The following is a 12,813-nucleotide window of genomic DNA, read 5'->3' on the forward strand; positions in this document are numbered from 1 at the left end:
GTTTATATATTGTTTTTTATCTTCATTGTCACAATGCGTTGTATTAGGCTGTTTTTAACATATTTTTCGGTGTTTTTGACGTGCGTTCTAAAATAATGAATTATGCCATTAAAAAAACTACTTACTTGAAAACATACCACAATAACCCATGGCGGCAGCAGCAACAATTTGCTCAAATACTCTAAATCACTATCCTTAGGATATGAATTGTTTTCAAAGAATTCTTGGAGTACTTTTATTTGATAATCTGTGAATCGTGTTCGATTTGTCCTCTTTCCCCTGAATTACAAATTCTGGTTAACTTTTCAAAACGGTTATTTGACTGCAAAAGTGAAACGGATGTATCTACGGTTGACATCCTATCAAGTGAGTTGTTGGGTGTGTTTGCATTAGTCTGTTGTATTTTTGGAGGACCCATTTGGTTTAGAATACTGCATTCATATTGCTGATTACTGCTTTCGATTACGTTTGCATTTAGCGTTTGTGACCTAGATAACGTGTTACTTTCAGATTTGTCACACGTTGATTCAAATTGTGTCTGTGTAGTAGCATTGCTACTTATATATTTTTCGAATGAAATATCGCTCACAATTTTTCAATCAATACGGGTTGTTTCAACAAAATGTTTGGATCAATTGACGAGTTGTCGTTTGTCGCAATATCTTCTTTCTGTACAACATAATCACTGCTAAGTGGTGACTTAGAAATGTTGATATTATTATATGAGGCATCATCTTGGAAATCCAATTTCGCCCTAACGTGTTTTTCATTTTCTTCATTATTTAAAGTTGTTGAAGGTGGATTATTAAAATTGTTTGGCGAATCTTTATTTCCCTGACGTTCCTTAAACAAAGTGTAACGAAACCAGTGTTTTAGGACCTAAAAATATTGATATTTGGTTTGATTAGAAATATTTTATAATAAACACATATTACCTTATGGTATGGGCAAACCTCATGCACATAGAAACATCAGCTATAGCACTTAAGTCTTTTTTAATAAAAATATATAGACCAGGAAATCTTCGTCTAGCAGTTTATCGACAATTTATTTTAACATATAACTAGCTCAACCCGCTTCCCCGTTTGATTTTACATGTGAATGTTTGGTAATTTTTGAATAAAAAGAAAACAAATATAAAAAACGAATTTATTGTAATCATCTGGGATAGTAAATATATTTTTTTTTCATTCTGGAGCATAAACTAACAAATCGATCTTTATACCAACGCGTGAATATGCCAGGTGCAGGCAACCATGAGAAAATCAGGATCATGCTAAATTTAGTACGCATACAAAAAAAGTTTATCCTTGAGATTTATTAATTTTCCTTTTCAAATCCAATACATACTGCAAAAAGCAATATTTTAAAGTTGAACGGCATTAGAGGGTGGATTCAAGGTAGTAATCGATCTGAACCTACTACTTCCACGTAATTGTCGTCGATTCAATCAAATTGTTGTATTTTTTACTGTTACCATTGAAAAAGGGTGGTGGATTTATTAATGAAAATAAAATAACATCCAAATCTGTACCGATTAATATAATTTGACAAACTTATTTTTAAAAATTAAAATTCCGTCTTCCACCCACTTCATTGAAATTTGAAATACATAGCATGTTTGGTGCATCATATACACAAAATCGACCAAAGTGTATATAGGAGATATATCCAAATCTGAAAATTTCAATATAATGAACAAATTTATTTGTAGAACAAATTCTGTCACATATTCTAAGTAATAATAATATATATCCAATTATGAACCGATTTCAATTAAAACTTAAACATATATTTTTGTTCCAAATTTCTGCAATCATTCCGAATTTTATTGCAAATCGGACATACATGTAGTGTTTGGTGCATCAGGCCGAAAATATTCATGGAAGCTAAATCCAAATCTGAACAGATTTAAAATTTATTCCATTACATGTTCCAAATCAATAGATATTTGCATACGAAATCTAACTTTTTTTGAGGTACCTCTGATTCTGATGCTATATCTCAGCTTCCAATTTAAATTTGAAAAATGTATATGGCCTTTATTTTTTTTTTTCAAGCGATGCTGTGTATATTTAGAAATTAGCAAGAAAATCTGTTTAGAGGTTTTTAAGTTTATAAACTTTAAGAAACAATTAAACGTACAAACGTTTTACTCTTTTATAGACATAAATGATTGTGATAAGATGAAAGCATTTAAGACATTTTGTAACATATGAAAGGAAACGAAGTATGTAGGTACATATTTACCTGGAAGTAGATACCACAAATATCCTCCACCTATACTATAGAGGGAATATTAACTTGGTCATTCCGTAATTCCTTAAAATACCAGAAACATTTATACTATAAAAAACTACTTATTTTCCATAACAATTCGTTATTTAGATTTAGTATTGTGTAACGTGGTTTTCTCGTCGGCTGAGGTAAGCTCAGCTGTATCCAGGGTCTCCATAAGGACCCACTAAACCTTATGAAATAATAAGAGTAGATACCTCATTTTCCTGGGGAGATGTTTTATTGATCTTTAATTCTAAATTACAATCTACTCGGGTTGGAATACGATAAGATAAATATGGAATATAGGATGGCAAGTGGACTTTGGAGATGTTCGTGATTTCAAGGTACTGATGCTCAGTTGATGATCGGGGATTCGATGGTTACTCGTGTCGTAGGCAGAAGGGTGTACGACTCGTGGACAATAGAGAACGATGATGTCGGGTGCACACAATGAATACTCGGGTGGTTGATGTGAGGTGTGATTAGTCGACGACTTGAAGGCGATCGGATATTCGGGGATGAGCGTCGGAGGTTGGTTGCTGGGAAGATCGGGAATTACGGTGTTGCGTTCGGGTGACGCTTACGTTGACGATTTGAAGGTAATTGGGAACTTGTGTTCGTCGGTTGTCGACGATCAGGAATTACAATGATTGTGTTCGGATGATGCGTTCTGTTGACGGTAATCGGGAACTTGTAGTCTTCGGTTGTCGACGATCGGGAATTACGATGATTGTGTTCGAGTGATGACTGTTGTTGACGATTTGAAGGTAATCGGGAACTTGTGGTCATGGGTTGTCGACGGTAAGGAATTAGGATGATTGTGTTCGGGTGTTGCCTTCTGTTGACGATTTGACGGTAATCGGGAACTTGTAGTCTTCGGTTGTCGACGATCGGGAATTACGATGATTGTGTTCGGGTGATGACTGTTGTTGACGATTTGAAGGTAATCGGGAACTTGTGGTCGTCGACGATCAGGAATTACGATGATTGTGTTCGGGTGATGCGTTCTGTTGACGATTTGACGGTAATCGGGAACTTGTAGTCTTCGGTTGTCGACGATTGGGAATTACGATGATTGTGTTCGGGTGATGACTGTTGTTGACGATTTGAAGGTAAACGGCAACTTGTGGTCGTCGGTCGTCGACGATCAGGAATTACGATGATTGTGTTCGGGTTCTGTTGACGATTTGACGGTAATCGGGAGCAGCTGTCCAGGTCTTCGTGAGCGGATTTCGTACTGGTTCGGCAGCTCGTTGATGGTAGATTCGGCAAACAATGCGTTGGACGGGTCTCGTTTGTGTAGATGGATCGGGGCTCGTTCGTGTTCGGCAGCTCGTTGAGGGTAGATTCGGCAACCGATGCGTTACGCTGTGAAGGTGGATCGTGGCTCGTTCGGCAGCTCGGGTTCTTGTTATTCGGGTCGACTACAGGCGCGAGGTGACTAGCCTAGCTACGATTCTCTAACTACGTCTACTCCACAACCCACGTTTGACTATAATACGGAACAGCGAGCCGAAACCCCTGTGGAACAGCGATCCGAAACTCCTGTGGAACTGCGAGCCGAAGCTCCTGTGGAACAGCGAACCGAAGTTCCTGTGGAACAGCGAGCCGAAACTCCTGTGGAACAGCGAGCCGAAACTCCTGTGGAACAGCGAACCGAAGTTCCTGTGGAACAGCGAGCCGAAACTCCTGTGGAACAGCGAGCCGAAGCTCCTGTGGAACAGCGAGCCGAAACTCCTGTGGAACAGCGAACCGAAGTTCCTGTGGAACAGCGAGCCGAAGCTCTTGTGGAACAGCGAGCCGAAACCCCTGTGGAACAGCGAGCCGAAACTCCTGTGGAACAGCGAGCCGAAACTCCTGTGGAACAGCGAGCCGAAACTCCTGTGGAACAGCGAGCCGAAACTCCTGTGGAACTGCGAACCGAAGTTCCTGTGGAACAGCGAGCCGAAACTCCTGTGGAACAGCGAGCCTAAACTCCTGTTGAACAGCGAGCCGAAACTCATGTGGAACAGCGAGCCGAAGCTCCTGTGGAACAGCGAGCCGAGGCTCCTGTGGAACAGCGAGCCGAAACTTCTGTGGAACAGCGAGCCGAAGCTCCTGTGGAACAGCGAGCCGAAACTCCTGTGGAACAGCGAGCCGAAACTCCTGTGTAAATGAATTACCAGCCACTCAAATTAATGAGAGCCAGACTTGGAAAATTATTCCCGACTAACGCTTTTATTAGTCGGAGGACGGCTGATGATCTTTAGAAAATCACTAGCTACCCTTTGGCAAGCTCCTGCAGTAGTGAGCCTTGCTTTATCGCACTTCAAACCGAACACTATATGTGACCGGTTTTACCAAGTCATTGCGAATTTTTAGCCTTATGCTGTGAACAGCACACCACAGAAAACTACTTTGTTCACCACGCGCCCAATGAATGCTGCGTTTGCTGGCTAGTTCTGTTGTCGCCTTGTTGACTGCGTATGACCGAGTTGTGTGTGCATGGTGGTGGTGGTTGGTTGGTGCTGTTAGCGTCGCACTTGCAGTGGCCGCTGTTATTGTTCATTGTGTAATAGGTGCGGTTGTCTGTTCGTATAAATGTAGGTGATGAAATCAGCACGTTACATCCCCCCCTGCTTAGGAAAGAGAATTTTCACGAAACGCATATATATACATTTACACGCATATATATACTTTTTTTTATTCATTTCATTTGTTTTTCCTTTTGATTTTTTTGTATTTATTTTATTTTATTTTTTTTATTTATTTATTTATTATTATTATTAACTTTTTGTTTTTCCATTCATATTTCTTAAACTAAAATAATCCAGTATAGTGTAATGATAAAATTGAATGTTGTAGGACTTAAAAAAAATGTTTTTGTATAAAATTCTTGTCGTAGACATCTCAGCCTTGCTCGGTCTTTGCTGAGCATAGTCACCTGCACCCTTGGTCGACCCGGCCGCTTTATGACATACTGCAAGTGCTTGCATGTCTTCTTCGGACGACGAACCCGTATCGATTGTAGGTACCCCATGACGTCGAAGTTGGGCCCTCCATGATCTGGCGCCTCGGGTTCTGCGTCGATGTTCGGAAGATGCCTATTAAGCTTCGTCGGCTGCGTATGGGCTCCTTTGTCTTGCGTAGGGTTGGTCGCTCTGCCCGGCACTTTAGACTTTATATTTTCTGTGGCACGATCCGCTGCCTTCTCCCGAAGATTAGATGCCTTAGCAGATGTAATAGCTGCGTTCGGGAGCTTTGCTGCTACTTGCTCGTTTGATGTCGCGAGGCTTCTATAAGGGATAGCGGTGGTGGTTCCACAAAACGAACCGAACGGGCCGGAGTAAGTGTGGCGAGAGGTTCGGGTGGCGGTACCAACTGAATGTTGGCCGTCACTCGTGGCCGTGCTTCTGGAGGTGGAATAAAGGCCTTTGGTGGTGCCGCGGCTGGATGGCGTTTGGTGGGAGGCTTTGATGGTCTGGTTGACTTACGCTCCATGATGTTGTCACTTCTAGAGTTCGTTGCAGACTGATGAACGAGGATGGTGGTGCACGGCATTTATAGCAAAATTTTCTACTCTCCCAAATTTTTTTTATTATATTTGGTACACGTTTTTAAGATCCTGTATATGCACCTTTATTTTACGTTCTTTATCATCGATTATTTCTACGATGTTACCATGGATTATGCCGGTAACCGTGTACGGCCCCGAAAACTTCTCTGCCAACTTATGGGTGAATTTTTCCACTGCCGATGATTGTGGTCTCTCCCTACGCCATACCAAGAATCTTATAGGGGGAGTCCATTTCTTCCGTCTTAAGCTGTAATGGTGACGTTGCCTTTCCGATGATTTTTCGTTGTTTTCCTTCGCCTTTTTCCAAATCTCTTTCCAATTATCCCCTCCCAGAGGGGAGAACATCGGGTGCTCGGTATAATTCGTACCACTGTTCGCCAGATTGCGACCAAAAAGGATTTCTGCTGCTGCGGACTTTGTAGATTCGTGAACAGATGTATTCACAGCGAACGCAATTTCGGGAAGGTGTTGATCCCAATGCCGATGATTGCCACCTACGTACTGCGCAATCATTGTTTTGATTATACGATTTGTTCGCTCGCTCGGGTTCTTGTTCGGAGAATAGTATGCTGTTGTCTGGTGTTCTATATGGTGAGCTTGTAAGAATTCTTTTACTCCTTTGCTCGTAAATTGGGGACCAACATCGCTCACAAATTTCCTCGGGCAGTCAAAACGATATACTACTCTCTCTTTTAAAGCTCGGATGACTTCGTTCGCGGTGGCTTGTCGTGACGGTATTAGTTCTACCCATTTACTAAATTTATCCACGATTACCAGCAGCGAAGTGTTTCCCTTCGTTGAACGAGGAAGGGGTCCCACATAATCAGCACAAACGACCTCCCATGGTGAGTGGCACTGTATGGTTTCCATATGCCCTCGTGGCGCAGCTTGACTCGGCTTGCACCTCGCGCAGACTTCGCAGCCTCTTACATAGGTTCTGACGTCCCGAGCCATCCCAGGCCAATAATAATTTTCCCGAAGCCTTTTTAGTGTTTTGAAAACTCCTAGATGGCCTGCTGTGATGGCGTCGTGGTGTTTCTGGAGGAGCGGGTTGCGGTCTTCCAAGGGGACACATTTCTTCCATTCCGGGCGGGGATCGACCGTACAGCTTCGCGGCATGTGTTTGTACAGACGCCCTTCAATTATCCGAAGATCCGGATGTTTCTTAGGGCTGGTTTCAATAGCCTTTGTAAGTCGATTATACCAATCAACCGAACTAATCAACATCAATCCGTTGGCTTCGCTTGTGGGTAAAGGGCTCCGAGAAAGGGCGTCGGCTACGACATTAAGGCTCCCTTTTCGATACTCGATGTCAAAGTCATGCTGTTGTAATTCCAGGGACCATTGCGCCAGCCTTCCCGATGGATTTTGTAACGAGTGCAACCACTTTAAAGAATGGTTATCGGTTATGACCGTAAAGTGGTACCCCTCGAGGTAGGGTCTCATTTTCCTAATTCCCCAGAGGATTGCAAGACACTCCTTTTCTGTCGTTGAATACTTCCTTTCTAAGTCCGACAGGGTCCTACTCGCGTAAGCCACAACCGCCTCGTGATCGTCATGTCGTTGGAACAATACCGCCCCCAATCCCTCCTGACTTGCGTCGGTTTGGAGAATAAAAGGGTGGGTGAAATCGGGGCAACATAACACCGGAGCCTCGGTAAGTACCTGCTTCAGCTTGTCGAACGATGACTTTTGTTCGGCTTCCCAAGTCCATTTAATCCCTTTTTTTAGCAAGGTGTTAAGAGGGCCGACAAGGGTCGAGAAATTCGGCACAAACCGTCTGTACCACGACGCCACCCCGAGGATTCGACGAAGTTCTTTTAGGTTGGTGGGGGCGGGAAGATTCCTCACCGCTTCGACCTTCTCTGGATCGGTTCGGATTCCCTCTGGTGTAACTACGTGGCCCAAATATCTGATGCTTGTTCGTACGAAATTACATTTCTCGAAGTTAATGCGCATCTCGGCTCCCTCGAGTCGCCGTAACACTTCGTCCAATACTCGTAGGTGCTCGGTAAAGTTTCGGCCCAAGACGATGATATCGTCTAGATAAACAAAAACTAAAGGATGGAGATCGGCCTCGATTATCGAGTCGAGTGTCCGCTGGAATGTTGCCGGGGCGGAATGTAAGCCGAACGGCATTACTTTCCACTGAAACAGACCCCGACCGGGAACGGTGAATGCCGTGTAAGGTCTGGAGGCCTTCTCTAAGGGTATCTGCCAATATCCACTTTTGAGATCGATAGAGGAAATAAATCGGGCCTCCTTCAGCTGATCCAAAATTGCATTTATCTGTGGTAGTGGGTATGCGTCGGGTTCGCTGGCCGCCTTCAGTTGACGGTAATCGATGCACATCCTCCATCCCCCGAGCTTCTTTCGCGCTAACACGATTGGCGAGCTATAGGGACTATGGGAAGCTTCGATCTTGTCTTCGGCGAGCAATGTGTCTATTTCTTCGTTTATGATCGCCATCATTGCCGGATTCCGAGGCATATATCGTTGTTTAATTGGTTTATCGTGTTTGAGTCGGATGCGGTTTTCACATCTGTTACACAGGCCCTTACTTTTCTCAAATGCTTCTTGATGGTATTGTAGTAAGCTCTCCAGTTCTTTGTTCTCTTCGCAGGACAAAAATTCTCTAATAGTCAGGCTGTGGAGATAATGTAACGCGGAGCGGTCGCTGATCTCCGTCTTAGGGACAATCTTCCCATCTAAGACGATATCTAATCCTCGTTTTAGCAGAAAGTCCATTCCCAGCACGACGGGTTCAGCCAAGGTAGGTAGCACTGTCGCCTCAACGGCAGTTGCCTCGTTATTAAATGTAATTGTCACCGGATACACTTTTCCGCAGATGGCCATTTGTTGGTCGGCAAGCTGCACTTTTCGGGTTACCGCGATCGGTTTAACGCTTTCTATATCCAAGAATTTACCGACCGATCTATCGACGTAGGTGAGCGAAGCTCCGGTATACACGAGAGCCCACAACCTCCTTCCATTGAGGGAGACCCAAATGTAGTACCTCCCATGATGATCGGTGTCGATGGTCGGGTTTACTTGGCACTCGCAATCTCGGGTCAGAATACCTTCCTTTCCACAATGCGAACAAAACAATTTCCTCTTCCCTTGGCATGTGTAGCGTGTATGACCCTTCTTTTTGCATCGCCAACAATGCGTTAACCTATTATATCCTTCCGAAGTCTGGGATACCATGTGGGAGGTATGTGAACGTTCCACACGAGCCTCGTCTTTCTTTAAAAGCTCGAAGTCGTCCACCAAAGACAATAATTCGTCCAAGGTCTGGAAGTCATTCCGACGAACGTAATGACGGTATTCGGGTCGAAGGCCGTCGTAAATCCGATCTAGGTGGTCCATTAGTCGTAGGGTAGGATGTTGCTTTGCCATGGTCAGCATTTGAAGTATGAAATCCTTGGCTTTTTTCCGATTGAAATGTCGCCGGTTATAGAATGAGTGTTCAAGTTGTGTTAAATGCCGTTTCGAAAAGAAAATTTTTTCGGCCTCAGTTCGGAACGACTTCCAGGTCGTGATATCCCCCTTCTTGACTCTGTACCATTTGAGTGCGTTACCTTCCAGGATACAGGGCAGGGTGGATACGAGTCCGTCGTGGGGTATTCGGTAGCACTCGGCCAACTCCTCTAGTCTTTCCAAAAACTCGGATAGATCTCCTTTGCCTGTAAATTTTAAGTTTCATCGCTGTACCATACTCATGGTCTCGGAATCACAACTCTCCCGGCGAGGAGGTCGTTCGGCAATCTGCAGACACTCTTGAGTGACGACTGTTTTTTCTTCTGCCTTGAGCTCATTTTCCAAATCCCGTAATAAATTCTCGGTCGAACTCCTCAATCGCTTTTTCCTCACGAAGTCCGCCAGTTGCCTCCTTAGGTACTCGACAGTATATCCTTCTGTCTGTATACTTGCCGCCTGGCACTGTTCTATAAGTTGTTCTTTTTTCAGCAGATAGATTCATCCTAGGGATTCGGGTTTCAATTTCTTATCGCATTTCCGACTTGACTCGTCCTCGTTGGCGGATGTTTCGGTTTTGCCGCAGTGCGATTTCGAATCAGGTCCCTGCTCGGGCGCCATTTGTAACGTGGTTTTCTCGTCGGCTGAGGTAAGCTCAGCTGTATCCAGGGTCTCCATAAGGACCCACTAAACCTTATGAAATAATAAGAGTAGATTTCTCCCTTTCCTGGGGGTAAAAATCGGATGTTTTATTGATCTTTAATTCTAAATTACAATCTTCTCGGGTTGGAATACGATAAGATAAATATGGAATATAGGATGGCAAGTGGACTTCGGAGATGTTCGTGATTTCAAGGTACTGATGCTCAGTTGATGATCGGGGATTCGATGGTTACTCGTGTCGTAGGCAGAAGGGTGTACGACTCGTGGACAATAGAGAACGATGATGTCGGGTGCACACAATGAATACTCGGGTGGTTGATGTGAGGTGTGATTAGTCGACGACTTGAAGGCGATCGGATACTCGGGGATGAGCATCGGAGGTTGGTTGCTGGGAAGATCGGGAATTACGGTGTTGCGTTCGGGTGACGCTTACGTTGACGATTTGAAGGTAATTGGGAACTTGTGTTCGTCGGTTGTCGACGATCAGGAATTACAATGATTGTGTTCGGATGATGCGTTCTGTTGACGGTAATCGGGAACTTGTAGTCTTCGGTTGTCGACGATCGGGAATTACGATGATTGTGTTCGGGTGATGACTGTTGTTGACGATTTGAAAGTAATCGGGAACTTGTGGTCGTCGGTTGTCTACGATCAGAAATTACGATGATTGTGTTCGGGTGATGCGTTCTGTTGACGATTTGACGGTAATCGGGAACTTGTAGTCTTCGTTTGTCGACGATCGGGAATTACGATGATTGTGTTCGGGTGATGACTGTTGTTGACGATTTGAAGGTAATCGGGAACTTGTGGTCGTCGGTTGTCGACGATCAGGAGGAACCTCAATGGCAACTCTTGTCGTGTTTAGTTGTGTTTTATTTGTGTCAAAATAGTGATAAAATAATTTTAGATATATTATTATTTATTGTTCTTTTTGTGCAGTGAAATACTATCAGTTCTTACTAATATAACGAAATTATACGTGCAGTGTGAAGTTCAGTGTTTAAATACGGTATTTTACAAAATAATTAAAACAAATTGTGACTGTTTTTGCGCCTTCTCATATTTTTGTTTTACTTTTGCTGTTTACGTCTGTTTCGCTTTTTTCTCCCTTGTGCCTTGTTCTTGTTTTGTTTTTCAATCCCAAATTCTAAATTTTATATTCACAATCTAAAGCATACTTTGAGGCATTAGAATAATTTTTTGAAGTTTTGCACAATGGCCTGTTTATACAAAAATTGTAAAATTACTAATGAAAATGAACGCTTTATTACTTGTTGGCTATGTGAAAATCATGGTCACTTTAAATGTGCGGGTTTTACTGGTAGACAATTTGATGTAATAACTGATAGAAAAAATGGACTTCGCTGGGCGTGCATAAATTTTAGGTCCTTGTAGGTTGATTTTTACCGTCTATTTAAGGAGTCGAAATTGCAAACATGAAGAAAGATTTTGAATCTGTTTACTCTCGCTTAAACTATTTTGAAAATATGTATAATAAATTTGAGTATCCTGATGGTTCGCCCAAAAGAAAAAAATCTTCAGCTATTATTTCTGGTAATAACTTAATATCGCTAAATTCACCAGTTGTTGCCCCGCTACAAAATAATACTGAAAATTTATCTTCAGACAACCATCTGGCGCCTCCGTTGCAATTTGCATCTTCGCCATCCAGCAGGTCATCACCGGCTGTTTCTAATACAAATGAAAGTCGAAGTACTCAGATCGAAACCTTATCTTCTGAAGCTCCATCTAATGTCCAGCAAAATCCACATCATTTGCATAGCGTCCCCCCTATTTTTGTAAGTGATTATACGTCAAATCCTACAGCACATCCACCATTGCAATGTGCTTCTCTTCCTTCTAGTAGCCTAATTGTAGTTCCTCCTAGAAAAAGCGTATTTATATCTAGATTGCATCCTAGTACTACAATAAATATTATAAGTGATTATGTTAAATCTAAAATACATAATCTTGAAGAAAGTGATTTTAAAATTTTTAAGTTTAATTCCTCCTCTGCTCGTGAAATTTCATCGTTTAAGCTCGTTGTTTCCAAAAACATATTCGATACTATTATTAATAGTTCATTCTGGCCCGATGACATTTTAGTAAAAGAGTTTGTATTCAGAGAAAAGCGTAACGCACTTAATCCTGTCCGTACTTCTAACGCTATGCAAGCTTCAAAAAACTAATAGAATCTGATTCGTTACAAATGTTATACCAAAATGTCAGAGGTCTTAACTCAAAACTTCGTCAAACTTTTTTAAAATCTTTTAGTTCTGATTTTAAAGTCTTTATATTTACTGAAACTTGGCTTAAACCTGAAATCTACGACACAGAAATCTTTTCTGACCAATTTGAAGTTTACAGAAATGATAGAGTAAATAGAACCGGTGGAGGAGTTTTAATAGCTGTACATAATTCCATTACGTCTGAAATAGTTGTCACTGAAGATCTTAATATAGAATTTATATGTGTCAAACTATTATATCGTGGTAAATTTATTGCTTTAACTTGTTCCTACATTCCTCCAAATTCAGACTTTGAAATATACATTAAGCACTCAAAGCTTCTGAAGGATGTTTCATGTTTAAAGTCAGCAAATTTTGATCTTATTTGTCTTGGTGATTTCAACTTACCATCCCTAAACAAAATTCCATAGACTATATTCCTGTATCGTCTGCAGGCTCAGCTAGTAGAATGGACGAATTCTGGGAAGCTATATTTGACCAAGGACTTTTCCAAATAAATAATGTTTTTAATGTCAAGAATAGAATTTTAGATTTAGTATTCTCCACAACCGTTAACCTTTCATTATGTAGATGTGCACCGTTTGTCGA

At 42.1% G+C, this 12,813-nt stretch overlaps 1 protein-coding gene across 1 annotated transcript; it reads right to left on the bottom strand.

Annotated features, from left to right (window-relative positions):
• Positions 1-5,857: 5,857 nt before the first annotated feature.
• On the bottom strand, positions 5,858-6,349 carry LOC131803224 (uncharacterized). Its single transcript, XM_059124330.1, has one exon. The coding sequence runs from the start codon at positions 6,347-6,349 to the stop codon at positions 5,858-5,860; it is 492 nt and encodes a 163-aa protein (XP_058980313.1).
• Between the last annotated feature and the right edge of the window lie 6,464 nt (positions 6,350-12,813).

The sequence above is a fragment of the Musca domestica genome, unplaced genomic scaffold (genome assembly GCF_030504385.1).
Source record: "Musca domestica strain aabys unplaced genomic scaffold, Musca_domestica.polishedcontigs.V.1.1 28, whole genome shotgun sequence".
In the NCBI taxonomy this organism is placed as follows: domain Eukaryota; kingdom Metazoa; phylum Arthropoda; class Insecta; order Diptera; family Muscidae; genus Musca; species Musca domestica.

Excerpts from the sequence above, each read along its gene's own strand:
- LOC131803224 (XM_059124330.1), bottom strand. The coding sequence starts at position 6,349 with ATGATTGCGCAGTACGTAGGTGGCAATCATCGGCATTGGGATCAACAC.